Source organism: Solea senegalensis, linkage group LG1 (assembly GCF_019176455.1).
Source record: "Solea senegalensis isolate Sse05_10M linkage group LG1, IFAPA_SoseM_1, whole genome shotgun sequence".
NCBI classification, from domain to species: domain Eukaryota; kingdom Metazoa; phylum Chordata; class Actinopteri; order Pleuronectiformes; family Soleidae; genus Solea; species Solea senegalensis.
The window spans coordinates 15,848,069-15,865,257 of NC_058021.1; the positions used below are offsets into that span (position 1 = coordinate 15,848,069).

Consider the following 17,189-nt stretch of genomic DNA (forward strand, 5'->3'; position numbering starts at 1 on the left):
TGTTGCGTTTATGAGGGATTTGTTGTTAACAGCGTTCTCTGTTTCAAAGAACCTTTAAGTATTGATCCTGTCCCAAATGAACAGACACCTCATTTATTCTCTGAAGCTGCATCATCTGCAGAGAACTTGGAATCAGAAAAGAACATACTATGAGTTCTGGGGAAGGAATATAAAAATGACCAACCTTGTGTGACAAACTAAGTTCAATAGGGACAGCATAGTTAAAGTTAAACAACAAAACCAAAGTTAAATGACTTCTTAATAGCTTTTTTCCCAAAGGCTTTGCTCAGTTGCAATGCAGATGGATTCAAGCCAAGTGGAAAGCCCCAGTAAAATAATGTTTCAAAATAATTGTTACTGTATTATTTATGATCATTATTATTCGACCCTGAGTCTTCACATTACAGTTTCAGCAAGGTCAAGAATAAGCTTTGGTCAAGGTCAAGAATGAACTTTGGTCAAAAAGATTTTGTTGGGGAGAAATTTGAACCACTGATGTGGATCATGATCTTTATATTTGACTGAAAAAACACGCTCGCATTTACAAGACTAATCATTTTCATTATCAGCTTTATTAAGGTTTTTATTTTCCCAAGACAGGTGGCACCTTTTGGCAACTCATTTCCAATGCATAATTTGGATCTCCTTCCTTGAGCTTGAAGCCTTACTTAATGGATGACGTTATGCCAAACACGTCTCCTACATCAGAGTAACCATATGTTTGTGAGCAGCCATTAATCTCAGGCTGGATGTTGACTGTTCTCGTTTTGCCCTGTCCTATGCAAGTTATTATTCTCCGACTCTCACTTGCTGTCGTAATCAAGGCTGCTGACCACCACACAGATGGCTGTCGGCCAGGTGAGGGCAGCAGAAGGACCCCGTTGACCCCTACACCCAAACGAAACACACACAAAGGCATACACTTTAGTTCACTGTCTCGCATGGCATGACAAATGCCAACACACAGAGCTGAGGGCATCAGAGAGCGCACTGGTCAATGACAAATTGCAGTCCAAGACAACGAGCCCTGGTGTGGCTCTCCTGAGGGACTCCTGAGATCTCTCACAGGGTGACCCAGTTCCATCATGTCTCCTCCTCTCCCTCTCTCCTCTACCACTCTCCTTTTCTCAGCTGCTTGTCCTCTTGCATTCACAGGAAACACTGCGTCGGTTTTAAGGTTCAGCTGTCACAGGAAAATCCTCACTACACTCTAAATATATTTCCCTCGTACAGCAGATTCTTTTTTAGCTGTCCACTTCGAGTCAGTGTCACATATTACACGGTGAAAAGTCTGCAGCCTGAGCTGGCCACACTCACTCTTTTTGCACAGCATCTTACCCGAAGAGCCGATACACAGTTTCTCTCATATCTCCCTCAGTCACTGCAAACATCGCTTGCCCAGGAGATTTAAAAAATATCTGAGATTTATTTGGTGGTTCTTAATTTGCTCTCCTTTTTTCTGCATTTACAGCAAATAGCTTAACTGCAATGCAGCAATGCCAGTATGGGGCATTAATATTAATGTCTGCCCATTTTGCCCAGCATGGCAGGGAGCCTGTCAATCTAGACTTCTATTGGAGGGGCTCCCTACACCAACAAACACCTGCCCAGCACACTAGTGCCTGGTTTTGACACTTGAAGGTGCCAGTCTGCCCCTATAGTGAGGAGGCATGCTTTCATTGGCTGGTTGTTCTACGTATAGGAGACATCTGCAACCAATCCAGATGCACAAATGTTATATGTTGCACCAATAGGAAGAAAAAAATAATGGGCACAAAAAGAACAAAGGCTTCATGTGGGACAAATGTCCTTGATTCCTTTGGTAGTTTATCAGTTTTTCTTTTAATGTTTTCTTGAAAGAAAACTAAATAGTGTGATCTTAAACCACAGGGGATACATTTAATTTCATAGCTTTAGGCAGGAGCCTGATGTGACAAGGTCTCTTCTTAAATAATTTGCTTGCTCAAGTCTTAACCCAGTGGGAGCACCAGAGATGAAATTTCTCAAAGGTCCCCCCCATGAGATGTTAAATCTACAACACGGCAAGCAAATTGTTCTTTGTAACAGGCGATGTATTATGAACGTGAGATTAGGCAGAATGGGTGCAGTAGCTATATCATTTAAGCAGAGCTCCTCTGCATTAAGTGGTTGAACATGGCTGCAAGCAGTGCAGGTGTGTGTGTGTGTGCGTGTGTGCGTAAGCCTCGGTGTGAAGAGTGGGAGAGAGAGAGAGAGAGAGAGAGAGAAGAGAGGGAGAGCACGGGTGCCTGGGATCAGTGTGCTGCGCTGTTCATCACTGCAGCAGTACACCAGCCCTGAATCTCTGTCCATACAGAGGTGCTGACTGCTTGCCCCGCTGCCTCTCTGCCCCTCTTTCTTGGCTTTTCTCAAGTGACTTTGCTAATGATGCTCTCTTTCATTACACCAGAAAGCGAGAGAGAAGCTGTATGTTTAGCTAAAACCCTGCGGGGAACCAGCCATCCTGATTACCTTCAGTCTGAAAGCCTGCCAGCATGTTGGTCTGCACCAGTTTGCTTTTTTTTTTCCCCCCCTGTGTCTTCATAGTTAACTGTTTTCATTGATTGTGCAGGCTGGGGCTTTCCTGTCCTGTGTTCAAGCCCATTTCCTCTCTTTCTTGTTTGAAATTGTTAACCCTGCAATTAAGTACACACTGTGCATACTCCAGTATTGTAGTAGGGCTTCCCAGCCAATATTAAAGTCACAGTAAAACATGCTGCGTCCTTTTGTCACAGTTCAAAGATATGCCTTTTGTGATTGTTCAGGGTTAATCAAGACCAGAAGCGTTCCCTCCAGCACTGCTGCTTTAATGCTTACTGAAGGTACATTGTGTACCTTCATATAGACATGATAGGGTGAGCAGATCAGGGATACAGTTCAGGCTTTCAAGTGTCTCATTTCTTATTTCATAGTATTTTTAGAGGGCGAAAAAAGAAAAATTGCTACCTTTTTACTCATCAATTATACTCGCCATCCCTACTGAAATAGGGATTAGTTTCATTTCAGTATTTTCTTGCACCATATTCTGGGGTGTGTGCCCATTAGGGAAAGCAGGAATAGTGCAAGGAGAGATAGGAATTAGGGGCAAAGGAAAATGGATGAGTGCAAAAGCTAAACTAAACCTGCCATTCAAGGAACACCCACATGACTTTGTGCAAAGAATGGTATTAACTCATATACTTTTTCCTAATTACAGTCAAATCTTCCTCTCGTGGAGAATTTTCTTCCTACAGGAGGAATATTAATTAGTAAGGAATGAAAATATGAGCGTGGCTTCCCTTTAACCAGAAAACAAACTCAAGTGCCTCTTCTTCAGTGACAGTGTGGGGAGTAACAGTCAGCCTCCCTCTTTATCCCTAGTGTGACACTGTGACTCCTTCTCAGCCTTCGTCTTTGTGGCACACATCCTCTAAATGACCTTCAGTCACATAGAACTGACTGGCTCTTTTCACCACGCCAGGCCATTTCTGTTCAACAGCACTGTTAAAACAATGGATTTCCTTTTCTTTACCAGAAGGATATCTGAGTGAATGCAGCTAAATCTCATGTAATTACCATTTTGCCTCCCAATGATGGCCACTATTGTGCAGCATCAAGGGAGAAGTGGCTTTCCCTTTTTAAATGAAGAGATTGTGTCGGGGATGGGTACTCACTAAAATAACACACATGGTTTTCACCGCTCAAAGCTTGATGTAAATAACACTCTGTTTGGGAAAGCTTCTCCTCCCTAAGATGATTTAGTATTCTTGTCCCTCTGTGTGAAAATGGGATGTGCTCTGCTGTAAAAAGAAAAAAAAAGTGCTTTGGAATTGCTGTGTATCAGCAGTACAGACACAGTGTGTTTTTGTCCACATGATCGTGTCCGACCTCATGCTGTCTTACACTGCATGAAATATTAATCTCCTGATGTATGAAATTAGGCATTTCACATTACAGATCAAACTGTACAATTTAAGCTAATTGTCTTGACTTTCTTTTGGGTTTTCCTTGTGTACAAGCAGAGGGTGAAGTTAGTCAGTGACTCATGTCTCCCTCCTCTCTCTCTCCCTCTCTCTCGTGCAGTGCCATGCGTGTGTTGCTATCCAAACTGCCGAGGCCTTGGATTGTAGATGAGAAGAAGGACGATGGTTACACCGCACTGCACCTGGCCGCCCTCAATAACCACGTGGAGGTGGCGGAGCTGTTAGTGCACCAGGTAATGCGTCTGAATACATGCAACTAATTTAAACACAACTTGACAACAGGTGCTCTTCATGCACCTTTCCACTTACACTAATTACCTCAAAAGCATAGCTGCATCCGCTTAGCCTGCACTCCTACTACTGACTATAGAGCTTCCACTGCACTCCCAGCAAGCTGTAGTGTAAGCTGCTATAACTGCCTTTTTTTTTTTTATTGAATCCATACGGTTCATGTGGCCTCCAGGGGTAATCTTTAGTGCTGCTGGGCCCTCATATACTCCTCCTTTTGCAATCATTGGTCTGTGCTCTTCTTCCCCTTTTGAGATTGCAGGTTTAACTCCCTGAAGAGTAACACACGCAGGAGTTTACGGAAGAAGTCACCTGACCAAGCAGGAACTGGGTTAATTAGAATGTGGTGCAAGGCACCAATGTTGCTGCAGCATACCAACGCATGAACGTTCGCGCTGTGCAAGCTTCCTTTCAGCAGGGACGGCCGTTTTCCCAAGTCCCTGCAATTGGCTAGATCGCAGTGATGGCTCAGCTTTCTATTCAGAAATTGCACCACACTATAAGGTGCACTGCAGATTCCCTGCAAGCCAGTCAGTCAGTCTGTATGTCTAATTACAAGGGGGATTTCACACACTACCTGATCACAATGCTCATCTGCCCTCCATATCTCCTCAGCTGAAGTATTCGCAATTGGAAATGACAATCACATGTAGTGTCATTGTGGGGTACATTTTCTTTTTCCCACTCTCTGGCTGATACTTTGTTTTTGGTCGGCCGGGTTGACAGAAGGAGGCTTCTTTGAGGCACATAAACCCAGACATGTGCTAAACAATGATTTCATTTTATTTGTCGGCATCCATCTGTTGTTAACAAGTGCACAAATTCCCTAATGTTTGTGTTTGTTTGCTTCTATCTTGTTCCCCCACTCCCAGGGTAGCGCCAGCTTAGACATCCAGAATGTCAACCAGCAGACAGCATTACACCTGGCAGTGGAACGCCAACACACCCAGATAGTACGGGTGAGTGTCATCTCTTCTTGCTTACCCTCCCTTTTCTCATTTGTTCTCCTCCTTTTTCATTTCACTTCCACCACAAATTTAAGATCCTGCCTCTAGTTGTCTCTCTATCTGCACCTTAAATAGAGGGGAGTAGACTCGTATCAGAGCAGCAGCAGCGGCAGCCACCGCTGCCGCACATTTAATTTACACAGTTGGATGTCCTGCAGTTGGAAGAGGTCCTGCTTCACAGTGACGCTGTGAAGACGAAATGCTCTCTGAGGCTGTGTCTTGGTTAGAGTCATTTGGTGTAGTATTGGATTGAGATTGCCACGTTGCCATCTTGTGGACTTAAGAAAAAATGCATTCTATAATTGGGTAGTACAATACAGAGGCACTTCATTGTAAGCAGTAACCTTATAAATTGCCACTGTGGCATTTGCATTGTAGAGTTTTAATTAAATCATATTTTAAGTTGTTTTATGGTTGTTTCCAGAGCCTCTGCTTGGCTGCCTTCTTGTGTAACTCAGTTTATGTGATTCTCATAACAGCTGCTGGTGCGAGCAGAAGCCAAGCTGGATGTGCAGGACAAGGATGGGGACACACCACTTCACGAGGCACTGCGTCACCACACACTGTCCCAATTGCGACAGCTCCAAGATATGCAGGATGTCAGCAAAGTGGAGCCGTGGGAACCCTCAAAGAACACGGTAAGGCACTGCAGTTAAGGTGTTCAGACGTTGAAAATTGCCAAGAGATGCAATCAGCAATACAAACACATCAGCAAACTGGAAAATGTGACTTGCTTGTGGCTGCTGAGTAGCATAGATGCAAAATCCGTTTTAAATTTGCTTAACCTGCATTATTTATGGCTCTTTTAAATGATGCCCGTTCCATAGTTTTTTTGATACATGCTTTTTTCCTATTAAGGGCCTCTCCGGTAAACGGGACAGGACACAATTGCTCTGATGCACAGACACCGGGACGGTTACTGTGATTTTGTTACAGAAAGCCTGCATGTGAACAGATTAATGCAACTGCAATTTGCTGTAACATGAGATTTTATTGTGCTTTTGGTATGGAAGAAGAGGAATTAAATTTGAATAGTCATTCAGAATAAGAAGTAATTATCAATAGCTGCAGCTAGGGCAGACTGATACATAACAGCTATGTACGTTAGTAAAGCAAGACGTTGGTGGACTTTAGGTGAAGGAATTATTCCCTGGTTCTATGAGAAACCAGCGAGGTAGTTTTAACAATTGTTAAAAAGAGAACATCTGCTGAGGCGTGGGCAAGTCTTGGAGGTTAGCAACACAAGTTGTTTTTTGGAACAGAAGGTGCAACAACAAAAGAAGGATTATTAATTGACAGCCTGTGCAATTCAATAATTGTGTTGCTTCAAACTGCAATTTTAATTTGAAAAGGATTAATTAATTAATTAAGTAATTGTTTAACCCTTAACTACAATGGTTATATTAATCCGATAATAAATCTGGAGATGTACAATTTGACCCCTCTGACCAACAGCGGCCAGAATTCACCTGTGATTTCCATGTTTTTGAGTTGACCAAATTCCTGTCGTTAAAACCTATAAGAGCATAAACATATTGCTCAAACCACAACAAAGAAAAGTCATTTTCCGAAAGCATGAGCTCAGCAAGTGGACAGTCGACTTCAAAAATATGTGTCATTGTTTGCCCTGACAGCAATTAACGTAGAGAGTATGATCATATCATGGCTGTTTACGTCTATAATTATGGGAGAATGTGAATATGCTTGCCTTGTGGCAGTGTTCTGTAGGACTTGTAGTGTATACACACACCTGAATGATGATCAGTGTGTGTTTGGTGGCCTAGTGTGTGAAAAATGATGACGGATCACATCGAGATGGGAAGCTCAGTGCTCCTCAGTCCCCCGTCACCTGCATCACTGGACAGCTTAGTCTGCACCAGCCCATCATTTAGACAGCGGCCCCGATGCGAGCGGAGAGCAGTCAACCAGCTCACTGTCACCTTTTGACCAACCTGAATGAGTTCTTCTCTCTGTAGAGACCAACATGTCAGACGTGAACCATCTCTGTGTTAACACCACATCACTTATACCTACAGGGGTGTGTTTAAGGCTAGAGGGCCCAGCTGCAGCAACAGCAACCCTTCCCTTCCTCATCTTTCTTCACTTCTCCTCTCCTCCTCCTGTCATCCATCCATTCCCCCTTCCTTGCCCTCTCTGGTTCCCCAGCACAGCACAGGACTGGAACAGACAGACAGACAGACAGCAGGCTCAGTTGTGAGATGTGCAGCTGGGTTGCGCTCTCGTGCTCCCCACTCCCTCATCAAAATGAAAATTGAATTAGTCGGCCTGCTGGCTCCATCAGCAGGGACACAAAAACTACTGGTTGAAGACAATTAGACATGGAAGGCCCAAATTCCTGGAGAGCGAGGTTCTGAGTTGGTGGAAGACTCACAGAGAGAGAGTTAATTGGATTTTGGGTTGAGGTTAAGGAGGTTACGCTGCCTGACAGCCATGTTAAGTTATTCTTTGATTGGCTAATTAATAGTGATCGTACTGACTTCATCTGAATTAAGCTCTGAAGCTTTCTGAATGAGAGTAAAATCAGAGCAACTCAGTCATCTTTCATTCTTTACTCTCTATGTTAATAGTTTTGGTGCCAGTGTGTTAAAATCCTGCTGTGTCTCTGATTCTGTGTGTTTTTTTCTCTCTGTGTGGCTCTCTGCAGTTAATCATGGGCCTGGGCACCCAGGGGGCAGAGAAGAAGAGTGCAGCATCCATCGCCTGCTTCCTGGCAGCTAATGGAGCGGACCTGACCATTCGTAACAAGAAGGGCCAGTCCCCTCTAGACCTGTGTCCTGACCCCAGCCTCTGCAAAGCTCTTGCCAAATGTCACAAAGAAAAGAGCAGGTAAACATCGATTAAATGAACAGTTTGACATTTCGGGAAATACACTTAACTTGCTCTCTTGCCGAGCGTCAGACGAGGAGATCGATGTCATTTTTGTGTAAGTACCGTGAATTGAAAAGTGCCACCATGAGATGGTAAGCTTAACTGGAATAAAATTTGCCCACACTTTAATGCTCAATATTTAACCTTTTATATCTCATTGTTCACCTATAGCAAAAATTAAACTGAAAAAAGTAGTTTTGCATACATTTTTGTATGGAATTTTAGTTTTTACACAACTTCTTTGACAAGTAGAAGAGATAGAGGTATAAGACTGTTTTGAATATTCACTCATCGCTAAAGTAAAACACACTTGAAATAGATGGAAGGACGATGGCACCCTCTCACAATAGCACTTACTAGACACTCAATAATGTCTTTCTATTTTTAATCTCTCATTGTTTCCCTGTGTCTTCTTTGCTCACTGTTTTTTTTCTAAATTCTCATTGTCACAGTGTCCAGGTGGGCACCCGCAGCCCGTCTCTGAACAGCAACATCGAATCACTGGAGGAGTGTATGGTGTGTTCTGACATGAAGAGAGACACTCTGTTCGGACCGTGCGGACACATCGCCACCTGCTCTCTCTGCTCCCCGCGTGTCAAAAAGTGTCTCATCTGCAAGGAGCAGGTCCAGTCAAGAACCAAGGTAACAGCGACACGGCTACCATCTCTCCTACTTAAAGCAGGAACTTTGCAAGTCTGGTTGGGTTTTTTTTTCTCGCCTTTTTCTCTACAGAGCGCCCCCTTGTGTCACTATCCTCCGCCCCTGCCCTGGCCATATGCATTTGTTTTCAATGGAGCCAAACGTCACTCATAAAAATGGTCGGGTAAACGTCTTTACAACAATTGCAAACATCGAGAAAGTGCAATAACACATGAATGCATGGAGAACATTGAGTTTATCCTAAATCCTAAAGATTAAGTGCAACAGCAAGAACACCAGGCCGGCATCCGTTTTGCACACTTCTGTGTTTTTCAATTCTCACCATTCGGAAAATACCTGTCCAGTGTTTACTCGTGTGTGGTCCTCCGCTCGGTCAGACAGTCGTTTCCTCTTCCTCGCTTCCTCTGACAACTGTTTTCTCTGCTTCTTTTTTGCCAACTCTGACATGATGAACGTCTAATGCCATCGTTGCCTCGATCTTATAGTACCAGTTTAGTGTGTGTGTAGTGCCGTGAATCAATCAAACATCAGTTTCTCGCGAGACCTCCTGACAACACATCGACAACCGTGATCTTTCGCGACTGATCTTCCGCTAACAGACAGTAGGGGGGAGTGGAGACAATCCCCAGTCTTACTGCAAAAAGCCACTTAACCATCACAACAACTCGGAAGCTGTTAAATTAGGGTAAAAATACTGCATCGTTCCACTTTACTACTGTGTTCCACTTTAAATAAATACTCAGATTACAAAACACTTTCACTCTCGTCTACCACATTTTGTGTCTAACTTTGTCCCTCCACAGATTGAGGAGTGTGTAGTCTGCTCTGACAAAAAGGCAGCCGTCTTGTTCCAGCCCTGTGGTCACATGTGCGCTTGTGAGAGTAAGTTGCACACATTTCCACATTAACGTCTCAAATCTGGCGTCTTGTCTTTGGATCTCTGAGCATCTCTGTGTTACATGAGTTATAATCGGCACTGACCAGCATTCATGTTTCCTTCCCGCCAGACTGTGCCAGCCTCATGAAGAAATGCGTACAGTGTCGGGCTGTAGTAGAACGCCGCACTCCCTTCGTTCTGTGCTGTGGAGGGAAAGGTATGGAGGATGATGCCGCTGATGATGATGATGATGATGATGATGATGATGATGATGATGATGACCTTAGTGAGTGAATCTTCCACATGTTCCCTTTTAATCCCTTTACTTTTTTTTAGTTTTCTTTCTTTCCTTTTTTATTTCTTCACTCTTAAAGACTTCCTGCTTTAGCCCCCTTTTGTCTTTTGTTTCGTTGCTGCCTTGCTTATGCATTTTCTTCTTATGTTTGCATCACTGATATGTTGTTTTATTGTTGTTGTTGTTTTTTGTCATCATATTGGACACCTAGAATGTCTAAAAATATACTCAGACATTTGACTCAATCAGACTTTCTAAAAGTTTTGCCACTGTTAGATCTAGCATGTTTTAGTTGTTGCATCTATTTTGATAGTAGTAGTTGTAGCCTATATAGATATTGACTGTAGCAGACAGTGACTTCTCCAATGCTTAGTTGCCTAATGTGAATGTGAGAAAGTGATTTTGTGTTTCTAATTATGAGCTTAATGAGATTTCTGAAGCAATAAATGAAGTAAGTATGGCTGACTCGGCCTGAATAATACAGTGGGTCCTTTGCGCAGCAACCATTTTGGCAGGTCACAGTATAGAAAATAGAAAAAAAAACAGGTGTAATGGCGTGTTTCCAACGGCTTGACTCGCCTCGGCACGACACATCATTTTGAGTTTCCACTAACGATAGTTCCTGGTACCTGGTACAGTGAGGTAGGTACTACTATTTTATAGTGGAAAACCAACCTGAGGCGAGGCGAGCTGGGACCATAGGTGGAAAAGGGGCTTAAGTCATCGTATTAACAGTGGCTGAGTTCCATTTAGCTCCCTCAGTTTCAGGGTGCATGCTGGTTCATTGTCGCACTGTCCTGACTTACATGAACTGAACGGAGCCATTGTTAATGTGATCAGTCACACCTTTGCTTACCCTGCTGAAACATGTCAATATGGTTGCTGTGCAAATGACCCATAATGTCACATTACTAAAAAACCTGTTGAATAGGCATATGCTAAACCAGGGCTTCTGTTCCTGTTTGACTCCAAGGACTGGTTTTCATATTTATATTTTCAGACTGGTGGGGGAGAGTGGATGCTTATAAACTCATAGTTATCCACTTCTAATGTTAAGATCAAGAACGTCTCGTAAAAGCCTTATTCAACCGTAACCACTGTACAAACACACAGAACTCAATACTAAACTCATCATCATCAACGCGAGCCCTGGGCCTGTTTAGCATGATAATATGCCTGTGAGTGACCAACGCAGCAGGTTTTTAATGTCCTCCTGTGGAGCCTTGTTTTGGTTTGTTACTTTTTAATGAATATAAATTCCATTGCGGTATGTAATAAAAAAAAAAAAAGCTTGACATTCTCAGGGGAAGAAAAAAAAACAAAGGCTGTGTTTTTTTTTTTTAAAGCAGCCTGGTTCAGCCTATCTCCAAGACCTTGTACCGCTCCCCAGCCTGGGGTTTGAAACCCCTGTGTTTTGCCACCCATTAATACATACTAATATCCACATTAATGGAGGAGAAGAACTCCATAATACACAATTCCTCCCTAGTAGTGAGTTTCCACAACAGACGAGGATGCCACTCAGACCTGTTATTATCGTCAACGCAGGATCTGTAATCTGTAATTCTCTTACTAAACTTTCTGCAGTTCCAAAGTAGAACCAAAGGAAATGTAATACTAAAGAGCTGTTTATTGATTAACTCAGACCCTTCGTATCACTATCGTCACTGGAAGTGGAATCATTGTAATGACAGGTGTGTAAAGACAAACTTGTGATTGAATGTCCCAGGACAGATGTTAATACTTAGTCTTAAAGTCTTTAGTTTTAGCCATTCGGATGTTTCCGTCCAATGAATCGTGATGTAATATAGTGCGTAAGTGTATTTATCTTTTAGTTTTATTCACAATCCATCTTGTCTCCTGTTGAAGCAGTGTGCCCATATTTTTGGTGTTTCTCACTAGTCGTCCCTTCTCTCGTGTTTTCCACATTTTATGTTGTGTTAAAAGGGAAACTGTTGCAAGTTCACTGACTTCATCTTTGCCCCTGTATTAATTATTTACATCTCTCCACATGTCGGTGTGTTGACAAATCTCACACTCTGTCACAACCAGATGTGCGAACCCACACACACACACACACACACACACATACACTCATGCAAGGGGCAGCATCCCAGTAACAAGCAAATTTCAATATTTTCAAAACCTCCCCCCCCAAGCTTCTGCACTTTGGTACTTGGTTTAATAATGAATCGCTCGAACCAGTGAGCACAGGTTTCAGAATCATGCATTAGCATTGGCTAAACGCAGAAAGAGAAAGAATCACTTGCTGCTACACAGATGTGTCTTTATTTCAATTTCCTTTCCTGATCTTTGTTTCCAATTCCTCTTTAGATTTTTTTTTCTCTGAACCTCCTTTAGAGGCTGTAGTGAGTAGTTTTGTCCACACATTCAGCAGCTGAGCTGCTGGTGAGGACAGCTCCTGCTATAAAACCTGGTTTATACTTTCTGTAGCGCATCCGGCGAGAAAATACTGGCACCGGCAATGACGCGACTGCGACCCGCGTGCGAGAGGCTTCCGAAAGTTGTTTGCGGCACTTGGTCGCACACCCGAGTTTTCATTACCGCGTGCGCACAACGGACACGTCGTAGGAAAGACTGGCTGAATTTATTTGCCTTTTACAATCACCACTACAAGACCAGAGAAACTCTGTAGCTTTTACTGGAGTAATTAGCAAAGGTAAGCTGTAGCAAACACTGAGAGACTTCCCAAATCGATCAGACATTCGTAGTTCTTACTGTTAAAATACAGTCTTATTCGATGCCTGTGGTGTGAAAACAAAAATCTAAAGTGTAAATAAAAAGTTTCATTGCTACTGACCACTCAGGTCAGTAGCAATGAAACATGTTATCCTGTTAACTTTCAGCGCATCTACAGACTAGTCTTTTACGCCACCTAGCTGTGTAGAGCATACTGTCGCGCGCCTAGTCTTTGACCATAAACGCGCGGATGTCCACGCAGAGGTGCCTCTCGCGTGAGTATAAACAAGGCTTAACAATGTGGTTATTCCCAGCAGGGAGCTCTAACACTATGGCAGGGGGGTCGCAGGAGCTTCTCCAGCCCAACAATCTGGCACTAAGTTGGTGTAAGTATTACTTCCATGATCCCCTCCCTTATCAGAGCCTTGCTTTTTTAAGAGCTCCCCACAGTGCTGCCCTGGCCCCTGTTCCCTTCCCCTTTAACTCCCCCTCCCTTTCTCTCTCAGTCATGCACACACTGAACTATAGCTGATGATCCATATGCCAAGAATCACACTGGAGATGATCACCGTTTCTGGCAGATGTTTGCAGCTAGCAGGGCCTCGGTCCAGCTGTTTATTGTTGAGTGCTCAAATATTACACCCCCGCAGTTTCACACCATTATTCTACACATGCACCAAGTGCCAGAAACACTGCATGATGTTTTGTCCTTCACCAGTTTTTATTTCACGTCATTACAAAATGTGCATTTTCTAAAATGCAGACATTTGGAAAAAAAAAAAGCGACGCAGACACAGTTAAATCTTGCCAAACGTGATAAAATTGGTAGCGCATGTGTTTGTGATCTTGGCTTGTTTACAGAGCTCCTGTTTTAAAAAGAAATAAAAATAAACAAGCTCTTCCAGCTTATTTCCGAATGGCAACATCGGTGTGGCTGCATTCCTGTTTTATTGGCAATATACTGTAGTTTATCATTATGAGGAAGTGATGTTTGATGAGGGCCGCCGGTGCAAAGTGTGTCTTTGTTCAGTCCCGCAGGCCGGTGACTCCTTTGTTTCTCAACTTGTCCATTGTGTTCAAACAGCCAGTGGAAACATCCCTGCCCTGCAGAGAGACAAGGACAACACTAACGTCAACGCTGACGTACAGAAGCTGCAGCAGCAGCTCCAAGACATTAAGGAGCAGGTAAAGCCAGAGTGCACTGGAGGACAGAGGACAATGATGAGCGTGATCTATAGTTTTTTTTTTTTTAAAACGGAAAACCCATTCTGTAATTAATATTTGTATCATATGATGCCTTCACATCACATGCCTTTTTTTTTTAACGACCAATAAATTAAACTTCAGAGTTTAAATTTACAGTAATTACAAATCTGATAAAACTAAAATATATATCGATATTATATCTAAATTATTAAACTAAGTATAATTACATTTTACAATCTGTTTGAATAAATTATGTTGAATAAAATAAGGAAATACACTAAATATAATATTATATTACGGTTAAAAATACATGGAACTGACACAATCATATATTAAAAAAAGTCACTCAATAACTTCTCTTTCATATTCAGCCTAATTATTTGTATTATAGCAGAATTTGACTATATAGGCAATGTCATAGTTTCTAACACTAAATATCCTTAATTTAACAGTAAAAAGTCAAAGAAATAAAGCAGGTGTTAATACAGATCGTAAACAGTAGATATTTTATTTGAGTGTATTTACGGTGTATTGTCACTCTCACTCTCTTTGAGAAGCACAAACATCTCAAGTCCAGCGAAACATCCTGTGTGAGGCTTTATATCAGGATTTATATCAAATGATATAAGAAGATATATTGTGGAAGGTTGTTTTTTTTTACTTTATCGCCCAGCCTGACCCAAAATCCCAAAATGCAACCCCCGAAAATTGATTAGTAACATTTAAGAATTCTGAAAAAAATATGCTGAAAGGGTTGAGTGTTGAACTTCTTCTTTATCACCTAAGGTCTAAACTGCTGTCATTCAGTGTAAAATGTTGGTAACTACTTAGGTCTAGTTGCAGATTTATGGTTGATAGACTTGTCATGACACTTTTCCCCTATATGGTCCTAGCTTGACTCGACTCGACTCGACTCGCTTCGGCACGGTTATTTTGCTTTTCCATTAGCAATAGTATCTGGTACTTGGTACTTTTTTTACTTGGTACGTTCCTCCAGCTCTGGCCATCGAGCTTTCAGCCCGCGATTATCCTTCTTTGATTGAGTTTTTCACTCACTCCAAACTTTCTTTCTGCTGCTCGATTACCGTTTTCGGGTGCATACTTTATAATTTGCGGTAGCAGCGCTTCATTGTCACAAGTGTGGACAGTGCCCTCTTGTGGTCATAGATGACATAGGTTCTATATATGTCGCTTCTAAATATAGCTGCCAAACTACAAAAAAAAAATGCAAATTATACTCGGAAAATACGGTAACTGATTCTAATGATTCAGTTGCACTGAAAACAATTGCTTCAGAAGTCACTAGTTTGTGTGTGTCATGTGTAAAACAATGTCACGGCAGTTTCATGCAGCCATGCAGTGATGACTCTCCCCACGTGGAGTGCTGAGTCGAGCCGTGCTGAACCGGGGCGAGGTCGAGGCTAGGCGAGGCGGTACCATGTAATAGAAAAGCACACAGCTTCCACTGAGTGAAATGAAACAACCATTGTTTCAAATGTGTGATTTTTGAATGTTGAGAGCACAACAAAATCTGAGCGGTGCTGGTTGTTGTTCTTCATCTGTCTGCAGACCATGTGTCCAGTGTGTCTGGACCGACTGAAGAACATGATTTTCATGTGCGGCCACGGCACCTGCCAGCTGTGCGGGGACCGGATGAGCGAGTGCCCCATCTGCCGCAAGGCCATCGAGCGCCGCATCCTCCTCTATTAGGTCCCCCGCGCAGACTCTCTCTCACTTCTCTTAAAGTTCACAGCAACCACACTTGCAAAGCTGCAACCACACCTGCCGCTGCTGCTGCTGCTGCTGCTGCTCCCGCTGCCGCCACCGCCGCTGCTGCTCCTCGACCATCGTCACGGCGCCCGAGTCAGCCAGCTAAGAACGTCCACAAATGTCTTAGTCTACACTACAAATTCTCTCTTCATGGCTTATGTTCACATGGAATTTCTGTTACGAAACACTTCATCACTTCTGCTATGGTTTCCTTCACGCGTGCGTCTTCCCTCATCGCTGTTCTCTTACTCTCTTTCTTACCCTCCACTTGTCATCCCTTACTTTGTTATTACTTGATGTGTAAAGCTTCTTTTCTGTGTTGAAATATTCAGACTCTTTGATATGAACTGAAGGGAGTCGGTCCTGTGCCTGGATCTGACCCTGAACAACTCTTGAGCACCAGAGTGAATTCACAAGCGTAGAAATGGTAATGTCGGTCTGTTACCTTTGGTGTAATGTTCTCGTCGATTTGTCCCTCTTAACGCCAGCTGGAGCAAAGTTTTATTGTATTTGTAAACCTTTTCTTCAAGGGTATTGCTATCAGACGCTCCTGATGTGGATTTTAAGTCATTACATTTTCATGTCAGTATGACAGTTTTGTGACACAGTTTTGGCCGTTTAAAAGGTTCAGCCACTGTTTGTTTTTAAGATTCATGTCTGTGTTCAGTTTGGCTGTTGTGACACTGTGTGCTGACGCCGTGCAGCGATGCCGTTCTCGCATCCGATGACCACGCGTTGGCGGTTTTGCACTAGAAAAGCTGAATCAGGGTAAAAAAGCTGGGTTTTTTTTTCCACACTCACTTTCGGAGGTCCACGTCTGTGCTCGGTGGTAAACACGGAGCAGTCTGGCGGTCAGGTAGCACGCCACACCCCACTCTGTGTTTGCCAAGCTGTAAGAAGAATGACCGGCGATGTCGCAACACCCCTTTTTGCTGCCCATTCAGGAGCCACCGTGTTGGGTTTCAAGACAAACATGCAAGCGTATTCAGCTTCTGTCCCTTGTTGTACACACAAATCCACACGATGCAAGCTTTTCTTGACGCGTGCGTCACTTGTCAGTTGTTCTTGTGAAACTGTGTTGAGACCCGGTGTTATTGTCTGACAAAAAAAAATAAAATAAAATTCAATGAGCATTGCTAATTAACCATTGATTACTATGTGCCATTTGCTTCCACAAATCAACTGGTAAAACAACTTGTATGGGGATAAGGAGCTCTTTATCATATATCTTTTCTAGCGTTTTTTTTTAATTTATGTGCATTCCCTTTCCCTCAAATCAACAATTACTCGGCCACAAAGTACAATCTGATGAAAATGTTGTAAATTATTTTGTATTGCTGCCCAAAAATAGGATCTCTAGGTATCACTGCCTTCCTGATATGTAGCCTCAAAATCTTTCAAACATTCTGCTTTGATATTAATGTTGAGATATGTTTGTGATGCGTTCTGTTCTATATTTCTTTGTGTCTTTGCTTTTTTTTTTGTCGGCAGTAGCTTTTGTAGATAGAAAGATAGAA

The 17,189-nt window shown here is 42.7% G+C and overlaps 1 protein-coding gene across 4 annotated transcripts in view; it reads left to right on the plus strand.

Moving 5' to 3' along the window:
- The window catches only part of mib1 (MIB E3 ubiquitin protein ligase 1), a 52,926-nt gene extending 37,028 nt beyond the window's left edge, over positions 1 to 15,898 (plus strand). The window contains exons 13-22 of one of the 4 annotated variants that reach the window (XM_044022522.1): positions 4,081 to 4,213; positions 5,141 to 5,227; positions 5,755 to 5,913; positions 7,941 to 8,122; positions 8,617 to 8,806; positions 9,628 to 9,706; positions 9,832 to 9,987; positions 13,011 to 13,082; positions 13,781 to 13,881; positions 15,472 to 15,898. In XM_044022522.1, the coding sequence (XP_043878457.1) occupies positions 4,081 to 4,213; positions 5,141 to 5,227; positions 5,755 to 5,913; positions 7,941 to 8,122; positions 8,617 to 8,806; positions 9,628 to 9,706; positions 9,832 to 9,987; positions 13,011 to 13,082; positions 13,781 to 13,881; positions 15,472 to 15,612 (1,300 nt within the window). In that variant the 3' untranslated portion in view covers positions 15,613 to 15,898. The remainder of the gene's footprint in view (positions 1 to 4,080; positions 4,214 to 5,140; positions 5,228 to 5,754; positions 5,914 to 7,940; positions 8,123 to 8,616; positions 8,807 to 9,627; positions 9,707 to 9,831; positions 9,988 to 13,010; positions 13,083 to 13,780; positions 13,882 to 15,471) is intronic. The other 3 variants (XM_044022531.1, XM_044022541.1, XM_044022548.1) reach the window with 3 other exon arrangements.
- The last annotated feature ends 1,291 nt before the right edge of the window (positions 15,899 to 17,189 follow it).